Source organism: Periplaneta americana, chromosome 15 (assembly GCF_040183065.1).
Source record: "Periplaneta americana isolate PAMFEO1 chromosome 15, P.americana_PAMFEO1_priV1, whole genome shotgun sequence".
In the NCBI taxonomy this organism is placed as follows: Eukaryota; Metazoa; Arthropoda; class Insecta; order Blattodea; family Blattidae; genus Periplaneta; species Periplaneta americana.
In genome coordinates, this window is record NC_091131.1 from 51,814,716 (window position 1) to 51,835,337 (window position 20,622).

At 33.8% G+C, this 20,622-nt stretch overlaps 1 protein-coding gene across 1 annotated transcript in view; it reads left to right on the plus strand.

Moving 5' to 3' along the window:
• Window positions 1–20,622, plus strand: part of LOC138714919 (uncharacterized) — a 195,606-nt gene that overhangs the window by 77,569 nt on the left and 97,415 nt on the right. The window contains exons 2-3 of the mRNA XM_069847203.1: window positions 10,151–10,256; window positions 18,455–18,588. Of these exons, the coding sequence (XP_069703304.1) occupies window positions 10,151–10,256; window positions 18,455–18,588 (240 nt within the window). The remainder of the gene's footprint in view (window positions 1–10,150; window positions 10,257–18,454; window positions 18,589–20,622) is intronic.

A 20,622-nucleotide genomic window follows, 5' to 3' on the forward strand; every position in this document is an offset into this window, starting at 1 on the left:
TCACATCTGTGACATAGTAATGTGGTAAAAGTTATAGTCATCATCATACCTTTGACAATATCTGTGAAAGAAAATGTCGGACATTAAGTACACAGTCATGGTCTGTGAAAACCACAAAACTTTTAATTTCACATAATGATTTACATGAAATGTTTCATCGTCCACTCTTAAAAATATTTAGTATAGGATTTCACATCTTCATACTGAAGTTCTCTCAATAGAGTTTTATGGATTCCTTTTGTATCTTTTCTCCCTACCCAATCTCTAACCCAAATACGTTTTTTTCTTTGATTTCTTCTTTAGTATTAATGCAATAACCATTGCTGCACTTACAATTTCAACATGCATAGTGTGTTGTGGATCCATTATTAGAACTGTGATAAATGATATGATAAAAGCTTTGAAATAGAGTAACATACTCAAAATTATACATTTGATCATATATATTCGATCAAAATTTTTATAATATTCTGTGACACAGAAATTTGATAATGTAATATAGGCCTAAGTAAGTTTGGGTTTGAAATAAAATTTTCATTTTTCATTTCTTTTCCGTCTTTATATTCCCCGCATTTAAATTTAACAATTTCTTGTTAATTCATAATTTCTTCCTCATTCCATGAGCGAGACAACAATGTAATTGATAGTCGAAACTATTCACACATCAATAGGCTATGCCGCCAATGAGTTGTTTAAAAATTAATGAAAAATATGTCTTTAAAGAGAATTAGATTCATTCGAAAATTAATATCACAGTTTAGTATTTTAGAATTATATTATGTTAAATTAGCTATTTCTGTCTTAATACTCCTTGCGTTCACTAATCATTCCCATTTGTGTAATGAGAGCCATTGTAAGTTTTGTCTCCCAATAGTTTGACAAAAGTGTTACGCAAATCCAGGTTTTGATCTATTTTTAAATGATTTTTGTACCTTGCACTTCGCATTGGTAATTATGTTTTATGTTTCACATTCCCTTTTACAGCATCACTCATGTACAGTTTTTCCACGGAGGTTTGGTGTATTGATTTTGGAAATTTGATTTATTACTTTTCTCATTTATGATGCTTCTTGTTTTGGGAGAGTTCTTTACATTAGAATCCAATTTTCGCTGTCATAAATCAGTATTGTTTATTAAATTCTAATGAGAATCTTAATATTTTCTATGTTAACATAAGTTTCCAAAAGTTTATTCTTTAATTTTTTATTCTTCTAACTTCACGTCAATGCCCTTTCTATCATCTGACATATTTGACAGATAAGCAAACACTTCTTAGGGATCTGACCTATGCTGCTTCTAGTTATTGGTCAATCCTTTACTTTAGAATACAGTTTTCGCTATCACAAATCAATATTGTGTCTTGAATGATGTTGGGAAATCTCATTCTCTTCTATGTTGACATACGTTTCCAAAAGGTAATGTTTTCATTGACCTCTTTTCTTTTACATCTTCAAGTCAGTGTCATTTCTACCGACATACATACCTACCAAATAGTACATCTCAGGAAAGTATTATGTTATTTTATTTCTAATTTATATTTTAATGTTTAATATTTTATATGTTTTTAATCACATAATTTCACAGTCTTCGTTTTCCATGTGAATGTTTTCACTTTTTTTCGGCTCAGGTTTTGCAACATGTAACCCATCCTTACTTAATGCCTTAACCACTCGATTACGTCTATTATCCTAAAGGTCAATTGATTGTTATGTTGTTCTCTTTCTTTCCATTACTTCACTGTATATGTGTAAACAAATTTAATGTTAATCCTTAGTCTTGCGGTAATCCTAGATTGATTAATTGAGTCTATAGTTCATCGTATTCTTAGAACATAAATACAGATCTGCACACAAGTGTGACGTCTCCTGTCTGGGATACAATTGATGAAGTCAATGTTGGTAGCCGCCACTGGTCTGTGGTCGAGGATGTCCCCACATCCGGTCACCGCAACTCTCACCTTTCTCTTTGTACCCAAGGTTGCTGCTCTTATGAAAACTCTCTGCAGGCATTGAAAAATTAGCGTCGTCATTTTGTGTTCACTCTCCGTACAAAAGGAGCTTAAAGTATTAATTAATACTGTATTTCGTTGAATAACCCAGATACCAATATCTTAGCAGTTGTGCCGAGATTATTTTTACCTTAATGTAGTTATGTTATTATATTTTCTTACTTAGTGTCTTAGCAACGATGCTCAAGAGTTTATCTACAACCACTTTATCATATTCTATACAATTTATTGTCTTCACCATTTTATTACCGACTAATCTTAAGCTTTTCAAGTAGATATGTATTTATGTACTTATTTTGATAATAATTGTAACATAAAATATAATATAAACAGATAACATTTTAGCTCACCCCTGAGAGAGTAGAACTCGTGCTCAGGGGCGGATTTCTGAATTTAAATTAAGAAGTATATAATACAATTTGTCTTATGTCTACTACAAAATAAGAATATAAAAATTTAAAATTTTTCATTGTTTATAAAATCCATACATAACTTTTTAAATTTAATACTAGAACTATTAGAATTGACAAGGTTAGGATATTTAAATATAAATTTGTTATATATTCTTAGGCCTAAATTACTACTATGATTAAATACTGTAGCAGTGTTGCATTTTGGTTCAAACAATCTTAAAGAATTCATACCTTTTGTTTCATAACTATGAGAATACAATTCAAAGTTATTTCGATTTTTATGTATGAATTTGTTAATACAATATAATAAATTTGTCTTAAGAACATTAAATTCTAAAAACAATTTTTGAGATGGAAAACCAATAGGTTTATGAAGACATATTTTAATTATTTTCTTCTGTAATAAATAAAGTGGATTAAAATTGGTTTTAATTAAGCTACCCCATGCTATAATTCCATACATAATTAACGATTGAAATAAAGTTAAGTATATTGTGCGTAATAAACTTATTGACAAGTAATTCCTCAATAAAACAAAATAATATATTATTTTACGTAATTTATTACAAAGGTAAGTAATGTAATTGTTCCTTTTTAAATGATTGTCGAAAATTATGCCTAAATATTTAAACTTCAGAGCACTCAATAATCGGACATTTACACTGTATAAGGCAACAATCAGAGTTATGTAATTTAATACTTAAGATAGGCCACTAGAGGAAACCCAGGAGGTGGAACTTAAACTGAGAGGATTCAATCCGATATCGGCATGGGAATCCGGTGTGGATTAGTGGATAGAGCATCAGCACGTAGAGCTGAAGACCCGGGTCCGAGTCCCGGTGCCGGAGAAAATTTTTATCAGTTCCATTCATCTTACATCATATGATGACGCAGAATATCTGCACGGAAATATCGTATGTACTTCGGTACATCATAATAATATAGATGTAGGAGGTTTGTTACATTTTTCAGATAATGAGAATGGAATAATTATGGTTTTATTTTCGTTGATAGAAAGATAAATCAAACCTTTTTTTTATTAATTCAAGTCTATTATTTGAATTATTATATGTATCATACCAGGTTTCTCTACCAAAAAGTAAAGCTGTTATTAACATTTCTTATTTTTCTTTAATTCCATTCAACATCTTAACATCGGTTATCAATATGTTTTTTTAATCGGAATGTATCTTATGGTCTCGTGGTAACGTCTTCGCTCCCGAACCCAGCGGTCCGGGGTTCGATTCTCCGCTTGGGACGAGTTGCCTGGGTGAGGTTTTTTCGGGGTTTTTCTCTCACTCCTATGGATGAATATCAGGTAACTTTATCAGGGGTATGGAACCCCACTCATTCTCGCCACTTGTTTTCCTCCATCATCCTTTCCTTATCGTTCCGGTTGTCTTCAGGTCGGTTCGGCGTAGGTGCGGTCGATGTGCTTGCAACTCATCTCAGAGGCGCACAATAGACGTCAGGTCGCAGTGTATAGGGATGTTCCCCTCTCTGCCTCATAGAGAGAGACAGAGAGAGAGAAAAAAGAAGACCTTCAGCTTCTTTCTGATAGAATTGCTAGTTATTAAATGTGCAGACATCAGCACCTTTTCCGTAGTTGTTGTTTAACTTTATATGTATCCTGTAGTTCAGAAGTTGTTATAAATATACTTACTTGTTTACTTTTGAGGGCATTTCCACTTGTCAGCAGTTACCCTGTATTTCCATCTTCCATACTTCACGGTTCTGCCAGTCCCCTTCCTTCAGATTATGTTGTTTCATCATTTGGACTACACCAGACTTCCATGATGCTCTCGGCCGTCCACGTTTTCTTCTTCCAGATGGTGACCAATGGAGGAAAGTCTTAGGAAGTCTTTCACAACCCATTCTATTGACGTGCCTATACCATTGCAGAGTTCGTCTTTCAATTTTCTCGATAACAGTTTCCTCCATTTCCATCTTCATTTCTCCTTCTTTCAAACCTAGATATCCTGCCCCCTCTCCGGAGCCCATCCATCTCTACTGCCAATATTCTACTTTTCTGTCTCTCTACCTCTCTAATAACGTCCCTGGTGCTGAGGGTGTTATAAATATAGAAGTGCATAACGTTAGAATGGGCAATCCGTAACTAAGTAAAAATATTGTTTAATCCTTGCACTAATCTTTAGATTTTATTCTTCTTGTTACAATAATGTTAGATAAATGAGTAAAGAGGATAAACTGGAGACAATATGTACAAAATTAAAAGCAGACTTTGTGCAAAAATACAGCACTGGGAGTTCCTTTTTACTCATTTCTAATAACATACACTTTCGTGTCCCACTTTTCACACTTGGCTGAGAAAGAACAGAACCGAGGATGCGTTCCCTTAGTGATGACACGGAACAGGCGGAGACTGGGGGAATCAGCTGAGCACGCAATGCGCCAACAATTCACGCACTTCCCCCTATCGCCCATTAAGCATTGAAGTATTTGAACACGTATTCCTATTCCCCTCACTGGTGCCAAGTTCTTATGACCCTCCTGCTCAGATAAACAGACGTCACTTGGAGACTCTTCCGGTGTTTGTAAAAAAGTCAACAAGAGGTTTGTCTGAGAGGAAATGTCGCCAACGTATTGTCTACAAACTCTCCTTCTTTGCTGACAAAGAAATGTAAGAGAATCCAAAGGGGAGGAGGCCGAGAACTGAAAATGTGATATCTATACTGTTTTCGCAGTAAGAAAAATCCTAATGTAAACATAAGCACGTTGCTGTCAAACCCGTGATTGGCTCCCAGTCGAAACACTCACATGACGCAGGAAAATATAGTTCATATCTAGAAACCATAATCTTGTATTTTGAAAATAAAAAATTGAATTATAGTTGTTAAATACGATGTAACATAATAACTTCACTCATATGTATAACGTTATTTAAAAGAAAAACTACTTTTATATTTTGTTATGTACTATGAACGCGGATGAATACCAACAGTAATACCGAGGTAGTCTGTTCTTGTAACAAGCTGGCGTCACTTGAGCTCGTAGTTGTTCACGTAAGCACGTGGTACCGAAGTATAATTTCTGCATCCTCGGTATGTGTGCTTATTAAACATAAGAGTGGAAACCCTCTCAAAAGCGGAGAAAAACAAATAGTCTTAAATATATATAATAAGTTAAGTGAGTTTTAATTATAGTAATTATAAAGTAAATGTTTCCTAAGCAAACGAATGCATAGTAGTGAGGTTAGGCCTACTTGACGAGTAACGGGAACTGTTTAACATGAAACAATGTACAACAGAAGGTGGGAATACGTACTGAGAATCTATGGCGCCAAACAGCGCCCAATGAAGCCTCACTTCAGTCACGTGCTAGTGTTTATATTAGGATTTTTCTTACAGCGAAAAGATTATATACCAAATACAAGGTGGGCCAGTCAAACGTAAAGATTTCAAGGCGCAGAAAAAGAATGAAAAGTTACTATTATATCAATTTAATGAGTAGGAATGACAAGTACATGAATAACCATTAGTTATACCAGAAAAAAAAATCTTAAAAATTACGTCAGCCAAGTGACCTCCATTGAAACGCACATATTCTTCGTGTCTGGCCACGAACTGTTGCATAACCCCTCTCAGCATATTGACAGGTATCGCAGCGACCTCTTCTCATATACGTTGTTTTAGGGCTGGAATTGTTCTGGGTGGATTGCCCCCAAACATCTTCGTTTTGAGGTGTCCCCATAGGAAGAAATCACATACAGTTAAGTCAGGTGACCTAGGCGGCCAAGCAATATCCCCTTTCTGAGAAATGACGTTGCCCAGGAACAAAGCATTCACAGCATCCATCGAAATTCTTGCGGTGTGGCTTGTTGTTTTGTCCTGTTGAAACAGTGTGTTTTCATTCACTGGAAAATGGGCGAGTTGTGGTGTAAAAAAGTTCTGTATCATTCCAACATATCGCACTGAATTAACAGTATTTGAGTTTCTGAATTGATTAAAGTTGCAACACTTGCTACCAAGCTGACAATATCTAACATGTTCATTATGTTCTTTCATTAATAACTAAAGAACTAAGGATTTTCGGACATATGTTTATATGAACTTTTTTTCTTGTTTTGGTGTGAGGAACATGCTCCTCAAATTTGTCCAAGTATTTCTGAAACATCCTGTATACGAGGAAGTTAAAAACTCTGCCTTATTTTTGAGTCTGATTAAGAATTACGAAACGTTATAATAGGAGTATCAGAGAGGCCAGGAATACGTAATTCATCTATTAAGAAACTCATAACAAATGTTCCAAATGTTCTCCTCTTGCTTCAACTTTAATTGTTATGAGTTTCTGAATTGATTAAAGTTGCAGCACTTGCTGCCAAGCTGACAATATCTAACAGGTGTTTCATTATGTTCTTTCATTAATAACTAAAAAACTAAGGATTTTCGGACTTATGTTTATATGAACTTTTTTTCTTGTTTTGATGTGAGGAACATATCCCCCAGGTTTGTCAAAGTATTTCTGAAACACTCTGTATATTTATTCTCCAAGTATAAATGTATGCATTTGTTATAATATTGCAGTAGCTGTGGTACCACCATATGATTATGGCTAGAATCTATTGCTCTGGAAGGTATCTCGGTAGACGTAGCCACTCTAAAACCTGACACTATCAGAGAAAGTTTGGTTTATGATTGCGGACGTTGTCTCACATAGAGGAGCAATTAAAAGTTTATTGTCCTACCAGCATATTCGTCCTGTCAACAAACAGCCATGGTGGGCATGAGGAAACGATACCGAAGTGAAAATCAGCTTACTGTACTTTCGTTACAGGAATGTACAAGTGTTGTGTGTAAACAACTGGTCTCTTCAAAGGGTTGGATCTCCACGTGCGACATTTGTCAATATTTTTCTACTGGAAGCACTTTCTCGGCTTCACGTCTGTAGCAAAAGAGTTTATGAAAAAGTGCTAGTACCAAATAAGGTTTTAGATCCCATTTTCTTTAAATACTAGTAATAAAGATAATAATCCAATTTCATGTATACTAAAAATTAAAAATGCATAATTTTGACTGTTCCGATATAAATTGCAATCATTGTTCAGTTATTAATGAAGTTAATGAGGTTAAATACTTAGGTATAATTATTGATAATCATTTAAAATGGAAGAATCATATTCATTACAATAATGTGACCCGTTGCGCGAAAAGGAACCTAAATTCGTGAAAGGAAATTTTATAGGAGAGTAAAATAACTAATTTGCGGTGTAAAAACTGCATTTCTATGTTTTGACATCTTGCGCTACCTGTAGGATTTTTTTACATACTGAACTAGGACACAGTTTTACATAGTGCTTCTTAAATATTTAAAACTTTCTTATAGTTACTAAGAAAACAAATGAAAACTTTAATTTGCTTTTTTCTCGAAAAGTACATAATGCAATATCAATATTTAATTAGTAATATATTAAGAACTATAGCACCTATAACCATGATTTTTTAAAATGCTCAATATTTCATCCTCTTTTTGAAACCACTAAAAACAACAAAATAAAAAATCCTACTTTAGGTCCCATTTCCTGCAACTAGTCACGTATTTCAGGAATCCGCCCCTGAGCACGAGTTCTGCTCTTTCAGGGGCGAGCTAAAGTTTTTCTGTATATACGAGTATTATATTTTATGTTACGATTATTAGCAAAATAATAAATAAATTAATTAATTAATTAATTACGTAAACCATTACATTACTTTGTTGTTCGAAGAAATATTTTGTCAGTTAACTGTTTACATACAATTTATTTAGCACTATTTCAATCTATATTTATGTATGGTATTATAGGTTGGGGTGGAACTTATAACTCCAACTTTTATCCGTTAATTTTACTACAGAAAAAAAAAGTATTAAAATTTGTTTAAAAAAGCAGAAAGATTACTCAACTGAACTGTTATTTAAACATTTAAGAGTTTTCAACATTAAACAAATTTATTATTTTATTTTATTAAAATATTTTCACAGAAATCTTAATAACTTTGTAAGGTATATACCTAAATATAGAACTAAAAATATGAATTCTGTGCGTTTATCTGAACCTACCTGTAAATGTAAAACCAATGCAGCTTTTTATCACAGAGTGAGTCAAGGTCCTAGATTATTAAACAAATTTTATTCTAATATTATTTTAACCACTAATCCTCTCCAAATTAATAAAAAAGAATAAAAAATTGTATTGGATTTAGCTTACGTAAACCATTACATTACTTTGTTGTTCGAAGAAATATTTTGTCAGTTAACTGTTTACATACAATTTATTTAGCACTATTTCAATCTATATTTATGTATGGTATTATAGGTTGGGGTGGAACTTATAACTCCAACTTTTATCCGTTAATTTTACTACAGAAAAAAAAAGTATTAAAATTTGTTTAAAAAAGCAGAAAGATTACTCAACTGAACTGTTATTTAAACATTTAAGAGTTTTCAACATTAAACAAATTTATTATTTTATTTTATTAAAATATTTTCACAGAAATCTTAATAACTTTGTAAGGTATATACCTAAATATAGAACTAAAAATATGAATTCTGTGCGTTTATCTGAACCTACCTGTAAATGTAAAACCAATGCAGCTTTTTATCACAGAGTGAGTCAAGGTCCTAGATTATTAAACAAATTTTATTCTAATATTATTTTAACCACTAATCCTCTCCAAATTAATAAAAAAGAATAAAAAATTGTATTGGATTTATAGCTTGGGTTTAAAGATATTTAACACTTTTTAATCTGTAATTTATTCACTCTCAATTTTATTTTTGTTTGTATTGGAATCCCCTCCTGAGCACGAGTCTTACTCATTCAGGAGTGGGCTAGTTTACATTGTACTATATTAACTTGTATTCATTTGAAATTTACTAGCAATAAAATAAATAAATAGATTTAGATACATATCTTTTCCATCCTACGGGTCACTTGGGATAATAATAATCACCAACATAATTTTCATCACTACCACCATCTTCATCATCATCATCATTATCATCATTTTTATCGTTCCGTCTTTATTCTTGCAAGAATTATGAAACAACATTAGAAACTTACAAATAGCAGCGGTTATATTCATGTAGTCAGCATTAAATCTCTTTGAAAGAGAGACAAATCTCCACTTCCCTATCGAAAACCGAACGCGGTTCCACTGGAATTTTAACTAAAGAATCCACGTCTTGAGCCACGCAGAAAGTCATATACACGTTAATGATTTTTTGTAGTACTAATGGAAACCAGAAAATGCAATAGCATTGCCCAGGTGTTCCCAGCACTCCTTCTGACAAGTTTTATGGTTGCTAAGGTTACACCTGCGACAAAAAAAAAGTGATAAACGCCAAAGTGGTCCTCTATAATTGCATTCTCATCTAGTGAGATTATCTTTTTAATAATCATTATTATGTACACAGACTATTCAGAGGCACTTTAAAGCTCCTGTCCGGTGTTCAAACATTGGAGCCCAGACCAAGTGACACACCCGTGTAAATTGACATTGAAATGTTTTTACGACAGGCGGGCATTGAACTCAAGTCCAGAACCATTCATTCATACCGCCTCAGTTAAATCTATTATTATCAGTACCTTTCGATGTGATTGAAGTGGTAAGATTTCCTGTAACAAATCCAACGTCTGTGTGTTCGATTCCCAGCACACAAGTGGAGATTCGTACAAACTGTATAATGATAAAGTATTTGTCATCTTGATTACATTATTTATTTTTCTTTGCAGACACAATGCCATGCGTTGGTGGAGCAGGACTTCACCCCTATAGTGACGGCAACATGCAAAGCAGGTTATATGACTATAAATGTCAGGACAAACCAGTCATTCTACGGTAAGTAGATCCATTCTGTTCTCGTTTTCAGTCATCTTATCTGGACTATTAAAACTCACATACATAGAAACTTTTCGAATATACTTTTTTTTAGAACATAGTGTTCTAGTCTTAAAATTCACAGAGGGCAATTTCTGTGAGTTCTTTGTAGTCATACGATTTCCATATACAAGTTGGATCAAAAGTCGCTTTCCCCAATATTCTTTCTTAGGTTTCATACTTTTACAAGTACATATAAGCCTATACAGATGTTGAACTTGAATAAACGAATAAAAGTGGTGGGTTGACAACCATGTTCGTGCATCAACTGTTTTTCCGATGTTATGGCCCGGTTGCAGAAACACCGATCAAAATATGATTGGCGATCAAGGAGAGTTTAATTGGCCATCAGTTCTATTTCTGTTGCAGAAAGAACAATCAGTATTTGATCGGAGATCAGTCTTCCATCAGATTTGATCAACAGATTTTTGCTGGTTAAGTGACTGATCATTGATCAAATATTTATGTTGTTCTCTTTATAGTGCAGTTACTGTAATTTATATAGTAAATAGTTATAGCGTAACAATATTGTTTTCGACATAATGGATTCTTCTGATGACGAAATTTTAGAATGAAGGAAATATTATTAAGAAGAAGGCATTTCCGTGATAGAAATGAATTGTTTTTATGTATAATGACAGAGAATTTGAGCAAAGATTTGGATTAAGTAAGGATTCGTGTGCTGTGTTACTTTCAAAAACTGAAACAAATATATGCAGACAGACAAATCGAAACCTTCCACTTTCTCCTATGAACCAAGTTCTAATAACGCTGACATTTTATGCTGTTGGAATTTTTCAGGCAGTCTTGGATAATCTTGTTGGGGTCCGCAAATCAACTATTTGCCGTGTAGTTAGGAATGTTACGTATGAAATTGCTTTGTTATCGCAGGATCTCATAAATACCTCAACCTCAGACAAGGAACGATTTGAAATCCAGAGAGAATTTTCGGCCATGTCAGGATTTCCAAGAGTAATTGGTTGTATAGACTGCTCGCATCCCCATCCAATCACTGGTTGAAATGATACCCAACTTTATCGAAATAGAAAAGGTTTCTTTTCTGTGAATGTACAGGCAATATGTAGCCTACACCATCATTGAAATTCTGGAATGTTGTAGCCCGTTGGCAGGGTTCTACACATGACAACACAATATTTTTAATGATTATATTACGAGCTCAATTTGTAAACAGAGAGATGGGAAATGGAATTCTTTTGGACTATAGAGGCTATGCATGTTCCAATTTCTTGTCAACTCTCCTAGCAAATCCCACAACAGAAGCCCTCTCACGTTTTTTTTTTTTTTTTTTTTTTGCTTGCTTCATTTTTTTTTTCACTATATTGCAGTCTATATACAAATAGAATTCGCCTCTTTCCTTTGTACAAAAAGCAACAAAACAGCAAACATTCACTTGTTTTCCTAGTCACCGCCCACTTGATGCATTCGTTTCGCGACTTTTAAAGAGCATCAAATTGGCTGTGGTTGCTAAATAGCGCTGTTGTCAAATGCATTTCTTTCTCAAATCAGCAATTAGTAAATCGAAACAAGTTGATTGGAGATTCACGTTTGTGCAACGCAATGAGCAATCAAATAAATCAGACATCAACTGATTGCCGATCAGGGACTGATTTGATTTGCGTTTCTGCAACCGGGCCTATGTCTTGAAAACAGCCCTCGTTTTGCCGATATGCAGTTGTTATGGCAACAGGATGGAGCACCACATCATTTTGGTGTAGGAGTGAGGGACTTCTTGAACCAACAATTCCATGAATGGATTGGCCGTCGTGGCACAACAGAATGGCCACCCAGACCATGCGACCTGACGCCATGTGATTTTTCGCTGTGGAGTATCCTGAAAAATGATGTTTTTGTTCAGAAACCGCAGGATCTGCGTCAGTTGCGACAGATGATCGAACAGTCATTCGTGAAAATCGATGAAAATCGTGACTTATGTTCTGCCATCTGTAAATCATTGTCTAAACGTTGTGAATTGTGTATCGAGAAACAGGGCCTCCATTTTGAACAAAATCTGCGAAGGAATGTGTAGTCAAATGTAAATTGAATGTAATTAAATGTAAGAAAGTGTTTGGGGAAAGCGACTCTTAACCCACCTTGTATTATGTCTGTAAGGTTTATTGTATGGAGTTAAATTGAGACAATTTCGAGACTTACAAGAAAACCATAACAATATTAGGAGCATTTATTGAATTTACTATTTCTCTCCATGAAGTTTGGGTCTCCTCGTCGTGCTTATTCCAGGATAAGTTCCTTTATCACTACATCATGTCAGTGTATTTGAATAGTTATTGTAGTTCAAAAGAAACGTCAAATAAAGAAATAAAAATTTTATTACCTACTGCTAACCATGTACAGTAGTGGCAAAAAAAAAACCGGACCGACCCTTGTAGCTGATTTCAGAGCCTTGTCCACTCAGAGCACGATAGACTGGTAACTAAGACTTTCGTGGTTCGAATCCTGCCTGGGAAGGAAACTTTTTTTGTTCCTTATTCAAATTTATTCCCAATACTTTTCGATTGCAGCGATATTTTACTACTTAATTAACTTATTCACAACGCTTCCAGGCTATATGTGGCACAATTGCCAAGAATTTAAAGAAGAAAACAAGGAAAGAAATGCAAATAAAATTTTATAACACAATGGCTATACCAACTCTCTTATATGGATGTGTAGCATGGACCTTGAAGAAAAATGATATTAATAGAATCCAGTCAGTGGAAATGAAATTTCTCAGAGGAATAAAAGGATGTACAAGATTGGAAAGATATAGAAATGATGACATATGGAATGAACTAAACCTGCTCCCAATTATAGATAAAATAAAGGAATATAGAATTCGTTGGTCAAATCATTTAAGAAGATTGGATAAGGAACGAATACCGAAACAGTTGTTGGATTATAAACCACAAGGGAGAAGAGATATTGGTCGGCCAAGAACAAGGTGGAAAGTTGAGGACGGAACAGGAGACTCTCCTACTCCATGAAGAGAAGAAGAAGAAGAAGAAGAATTAATTTATTATTCCCAGAACATGAATTTTACCAGCAATTGTTTTTTTTTTTTTGCCACTACTGTATAGTACATCTAAGAGGAACAAGATTTTAAATTTAAATGTACGGTAACTTATGCCCTTCTTCTGCTGTAGACTGCACTCTCAGGTTCCCCCCAACCCCGTCATTATCTGTCTGGAATTCTTGGAGGGTGGCGGCGGATGCAACCACCTTTCTTGCTCGTAGGTTCAGATTCTCTTCTCGGTTTCCCTTTCAACGAAATGAGAACGTAAAACTGTCACTTATTGTTTGTTTCGACTAGCGATGTCTCCGTTGTGTAGCAATAGGATAAAGCCTGTCTGCTGTTTCACATGGTGTAAGATATTTTAGACTGAGGGATTATATTCTCATGCTTATATATTATTGGTGTTCATGTTGTGATTTGTATTTTAAGTATTCGTAGGTTACAATTTTATTCATCTTGTCGTTTATTACTCTCATTATTCACGTCAATGGCGTGTTATAAACTACAAGTTGTCATGACAACTTTCAACTGCAAAATAATTGACTGTGAAATTTAATCGACTAATTTCGGCCATTATAACAAACTTATATTTCTCACTTCAGCTGTTTGAATTAGAGCCAAGTCACAAAAAAGTGTCTGACATTTCTTTAAAGATTAACTCTTCTGTGAAATCAGGTAGTCGGTTTCTTTTCCTAAAAAAAGAGAGAAAGAAGAAGAAAATAGCGATTTCCAATGCCCGCAGCAAAGTTTTGTTTGCATGAACACGTAAATAAAAATGTTAACAGTTTCTCAGTTGTATTCACGTGACATTGGACCATTCCTGTCTGCGGGCAAACTCACTGATCGAGTTTTATTTGTTTCTGAATATGTTGGGTCATTGACACTTCTCTTTCTGGGTTTTTAACTAAGTTTCTATATACTTACGTCGTACAAATGATTCCCTACCAAATGGCAGCTTTTATTTAGTTTGTATTGTTGACATTAATGCTCTCTTTTTTTTTACAGAAGTACTTTGGTTGTAATTACTATGGCAACAATTTTATTGTTGATATATTTTATTAGTTCCGTTGTTATTGAGATGAAATCAATATAAAACAAGATATTCTAAATAGAAAATGAGATAATTAGACTCTGGCGATGAATTTCCTGGTATTTTCCTTTCGGTTGAGGAAAAATCCTGAAAAATCTCAACCAGGAAATTCAAGCCAACCGGGAATCGAACCCAGGCCTCCTGCATAAGAGATGAGCATGCAGACTTCTACAAGCATTTTTATTTTTACTTTTTCTTTTAAAATTATAATTCTAGTTTACATGCAAATGTGAATGAAAATAGCATAAATTAGGGTACTGTATAATTATACAGTATACACGTGCTCGTTTTTTTCTATAGCTTCCAAGTTCGGTAGCCTACCGATAGGGTTAGAGAGCAGGAAATGATAATTTTGGAGTTATCATGTTCTGACCAAACATCACAGTTTTGTGAGTTGAGACATTTGAGCGCCTCATATATCTATAAAATTTGTTACCATAGTGCTACTGTACAAAACAAATGAAGTATTATATTAAAGATATGCTCCTTCAGATTTATTAACCACTATAGGGGCCATTCAAAAATGTTTTCGACAACGCCATAACTTGCACAACAATAGCCGCAAAATTTCTTTAAAATATTCCATTTTAAGTACCTATAAGATTTTGATGTGTCTGAGATTTTTGTTCCAAATCCACTCACTCACTCTTAATTCCGATTATGCATTACTTTTGAACCATCTTGTAGAATAGTTTTAATATTACATTTTATTTACGTACGTTTTAATTTCTTAAAATGCTGTATATAAAATAACCAACTATCAAGAAATATTTGGAACAACATGAAGAATACTGAAACAACACACCCTGAAAGGTACGTGACGAAAATTTTACAAAATCATGGCGACACCAATAATGACGTATGCTTGTGAAAATTGTACGTGGAATCGAACAGATAAAAATCAGAATGAATATTTTCGTGACGGATTATACACATTAGATAAAAAATATAAGAAATAAGTAAGACACATGAGTAAAATTGGTTACATACCACTTAATGGAAAAAATAGGAAAATAGAAACAAGGTTGGTATGCATTACGTATTTTAAAAATTCCAAAAGAGAAGTTTCACAAAATTACACTAAATTACATCGAGATACCGGAAGCAGCCTGGCTAGATGGGAGGATGAATTCACGTGCATAAAATTGAGACACTTAGCATTTATTTACGTGTTCACGCAAACAAACCTTTGCTGCGGGCATTGGAAATCGCGATTTTCGCTTTCTTTCTCTTCTTTGCGGAAAGAAATTAACTGTCAGATTTCACAGAAAATCTCTGAAGAAATGTCATTCACTTTTTTTTTTTTGGCTCTAGTTCAAACAGTTGAAACGAGAAGTATGAAGTTGTTATAAGACAGCAATCACTTGATTAAATTTCACTGTTAATTATTTTACCATCGAAAGTTGCCATGACAACCGGTTGGTTATGTCACACCATTATTGTGAATCATCCTTTTATTGAGGTTATAGCTGATATGTATATCTATTATCAGACAGTACATCTCACTTGACGATAAGTATACATCTGAAGTCTGATTAGTGTAGTATGTAACTAGACAGCGATTTATGCAATGGAGGGGGAAAGGAACTGGCAACCCTACCACATTATCTTCTTGCCCAGTTGCCTCATAAGTGGTGCCTTCTTGGTATCACTTTTGAGGTTCAGACCTGTTTTCGAACAGTTGACTAAACAATAACAACGATGTGAACCTTGAGAATTACAAATGACAAGATGAGATATAATACTAACCTATGAATATTAAAAATGTATGACAATTTTATTATATTCATCCATGTAATAACTAGAAACTCGAAGTTCCATATTAAATCAATTTATTATTTCATTTTATGGTACATTTCTCAGCTCACTGTTTTGGTTTTTTGCTATTCCTCAATTTTTAAATATTTTAATAAAATTTGCAAGTTTTCGATTAGTCACTTGTTTTAGAAAAAGTAATAGGCCATACATTGCAAAATAAATTTCTATAGACTACAGTCCATTAAGTTAATGATAATGATGCCGACAAAGAAAAAAAACTTGTACATTTGATTTAACACCACCGTTTGATCGTGTTTTAATTGTTGCTGCTATGAATTGCAGAATGTAAGGAGGAATGAAGCTAAGTCCTTCTACATCAACAGCTGTGTCATTGTTTGGGCTGCTTTGCGCAATTGCCTTCCATATTTGTTGCTGCAATTATTTTTTCTCAAGGGCACGATAGTTGCAACTTTCTAGTTCTTTAATCGATGTAATTTAATCCAGTATGAAGTTTTCTAAAGAAAAAAAAAAACAACTGAACTCCAGCAATTATGAAGGTTTCTAAGAACACGTACTTTTGATTTCCATTAATGTGGGTTTGGCTTACAACCCGTTAATGTCTAGAGGGTATCCATAACAACCACGCTCTTTTGTCATTGATTGCTTTTCTCATTTTTCTTCTTTTTTTCTGCCTTTAAAACCAGATAAATGACTTTATTGTATTATACAAATGTTAATGGTTTTCCATAGCAACTGCAATCTTTTATTATTCTCTTGTAGCATGTAAACTGCCCTGATTGTATTTTGCTTGGTGTTAATCAGTAAACCGATATAACGAGAATATGAAATTATTTATCTATTTATTCGTATATTATTTATTTTCATTTCATTTTATTTCCGGTCATTATTTACATACTTTCTAAATACATTTATTTATTGTTTATTTATATATTTACTTCCTTATTCGAAATAAAATATTTTGTGCGAGATCGTGCGTATTTGCTTGCTTTCCGCACAAAACCAATACGCGGTAAGTATGAAATACCACATTCAGTATTCCCAACGTAACACACATAACAATTTCCCTATTCGTACCGCTTAAGCGTCATATTCATTTTACTGCTTTAGGCTTTTAACATATTATTTTTAAAGATGTTCAATATAGTAATAATTATAAATTGGAAACTTACCACTGCAATTTCACCTAAATTGCACTGTTAATTATTGTTTTTAAATATTTGCAAAAATTAAGTAAACTCTACAACACCACAAAAGTTACTGCATTTGTAATGCAAGTAACGTTAAGGAAGCCGTGAAAAAATCAACAAGATTCCAGACTCATCATAGACTGGGGGAAAAAAAAAGACAGACGTATATCACGGCCTGCTGCAGTATAGTAAACACAGAAAACATTTTATAGAAACAAGGTTGAAGATAGATATATTTGTTTTCCAAAGTTGCCGTCATTGAACAGAAACCAAGATGGAGATTTCATTGCAACTAATTAGAAATTCCTCTTTCAGATATGTAATAAACGATCTTCGCACAAAATAATGTACGATACACGAGCGGTATGTTTGTTTTCATGTTCTCGGAAATTAAAAAAGCTCTGCTAGGTTTCGTTTTTTCAATCTTTTCCTCGAACATGAAAACGTCAACATACGGCTCTTGTAATGCATATTACTATTGTTCATTTCTAGTGTGGATCACACAATTAGTGGTCAAATATTTTCCTTGATATGCGGTTATTTCAAATCGCTGGTTAGATGTTATACTTTACTTGCTTTTGGTAGAGCTGTTGTTAAGCTTGCTGGAAATTTCATGTACTCTTGACAACATAGAACTAATTGAAGGGTTCAGAGCCATAATGGGCCAAGCGCCGTTTATTCAAAACGGAAAAAGCAAGAATTAAAGTTAAGTGAATACCATAGTTTAATGAAGATTGACATATAATTTAGTTTGAATGTGTATACTTTATATAACTTGCTATATGTTACCATTGAATTATGGTAATAACTTCATTTTAACCCTTGTTTTCTGAGGTTTTAGTAAATAGAACTTGGCCCACTATGGTTCTGAACTCTTCAATTGTGTCTTGGCACATGAAGTTAGTTAGCATCACGAAAATTCCTTCTCTAACACCACCCCTACAAAATACGATGTGTAATTTGAATCCAAATCATCTGCGTGAAAAACCACGCACCAGTTTTTCTTACAGGTTACACAATTTTTACATAAAGCTTCTTAGAAGTTGGTAAAACTGAGTGTGTTTTGTTTCAGGCGCCGTCCAAGCTCGCGACTTCAGATCCGCAGGTTGCATGACGTATGGAAACGGAAGTCACGTGACGACATTGGGAATCAATTTGCTCGCTAATAACGGCGCTCCGGATTACTGCGGGGTCCTCGTCAACAATGTGAGTGCGCCATGTTTCCTTGACCGCTTTTTGATTACTTTTCCGATGCGTCTGTTTATCAGCTTGACGCAACTGCAACAGCTCTCGTTGCTAGGATACAGACTTTGAGTCGATATTCTTATGCAGCTTTAATATTAACAAGAACTTGTTGTTACGTTACAGATTTCTTTACTAGATATTTTTGTTTCTTTTTTGTTTTTGTTAAATTTACTCTTACGCTTTAACATCTATGGTCATGTCGCTTGTTTTGGATCTTTGAATATATCAGTAGACCAGGGTTTAAGCTATAAAATAAATAGTTGTCGCAATAATGCACAAATGAAAAATTATATTTGTGCAAATTTCGAAAAGCTTGAGCAGTATTCTAAATAACTGTACAGAAAGATAAAATTAATAAGGTTTACAGAAACAAAAAGTGATATCATTTTATTCTTGCAGTTTTATTACTTTCAATCCATCTTACCACACTGTAGATATACTTATGTACAGAGGCTGGAAGTTTAGGCATCATGAATCATTGAAATAGGCAGGCAAAAAGGCAACATAAATAGCTAAAATAGGCAGGCAAAAAGGCATTATAAATAGCTAAAATACGCAATAAAAGGCAATTACAAAAACCTTGCGCTTTTCACAAAGGGATTTCGGCAGCAAGAAAAGCTTTACATAAGTCGAGTGCAAATTGAGATTTTCGACTCGATGTTGCAATTACTGTTGGAAGCAAAGAAATCTTCTTCCCAGTAGCCTTGGAAAGTGCATTTTTGTATTGATATGAAATATGATATGAAATATTTAGCTAGCTACAACAACGTCGCAATGAAAACTGAAAGAAAAATAACTTTTAAAAATAACGTTAGGCCCGCACTCATTGTTGCCTTGTCAAATAAACACAAGCGATAATTAAAACGCTTACTGTTATACATTTTTGCATGGCAGCACTCATTGTTGCAAAGAGAATATGAACTGACTGAAAGACAATAATATACATTCGGTGAAGTCACTTTCATTGTAGAAATAAATTTAAAAAATACCTGTAGGCAATTTTTAGTAATAAATTAATAAATAATAGATAAATAATAAAATAAAGGCAAAAAAGCATTTATTTTGTAAATTAGGCATTTATATTTAAAAAGGCAGAAAAGGACAACATAAAACTGTGACGTTTCAATCACAAAGATATAATTCGTACAGATTTACTTTCAAAATGAAAATAGATTTAACACATTTAAAAAGACATTCTGCCAAAGTTCCGGTCCCTGCTATGTAAATAAATCATTAGACGTAGGTATGTTTAGAGCCAATTACCGCTGAATTTACGTCATATTAAAATACGTTATTTTTGGGCACTCTAAACATAGACATTCTTTACGAGTAGGCCCTCAAGATCTAGTTAGCACTCTTTTTATTGAAAGGCTGTTTCTAATTGCAGGTTTTACAAGATTCATGTGACTAAATCCTAGCTCAAAATCTACAGTATGCGATGGAATTGTATAAATCGATTACAAGAAATTGTTTAGGCCTACATAACTTGTTAACTTACATGAATTGTACCAACTTCTGAAATTCATTCCTAAACATTCTTCTTGAACATTGCCCATGCCATTAGCATTTCATTTAATTCAGATTCTCCAGAAGTAATTAGTTCATAACAAGTCTCTGAGTTCCTATTCTCTATTACAATCTTCGTTTCTGGAGTCCAATGTGATTATCGCATTTTTGCACATTTAGATTGAAAATTTCTTGCATTTTTAAAAGTCGAGTAGCAAAATGCGACAAATGCGACTGTGGCTTAAACCCTGTAGTAGACCGTTGACTATTGTTGAGTTTCGGTTTCTAAGAGTATTGCCGGTGTTATAGATGGGTTGTGTTCATGTAACTGACTTAGAATTTATTTTAATGTTAATGATATTGGTGATTAAGCGTGTGATGAATCATGGCATGTAAATTTCCATTCCGATATTTGCCTCTACAACTGAGGAAAATCATGAAGAACAGAACATTGACTGTTTACGGGGTTTGAATCCCTGGACATCCCGA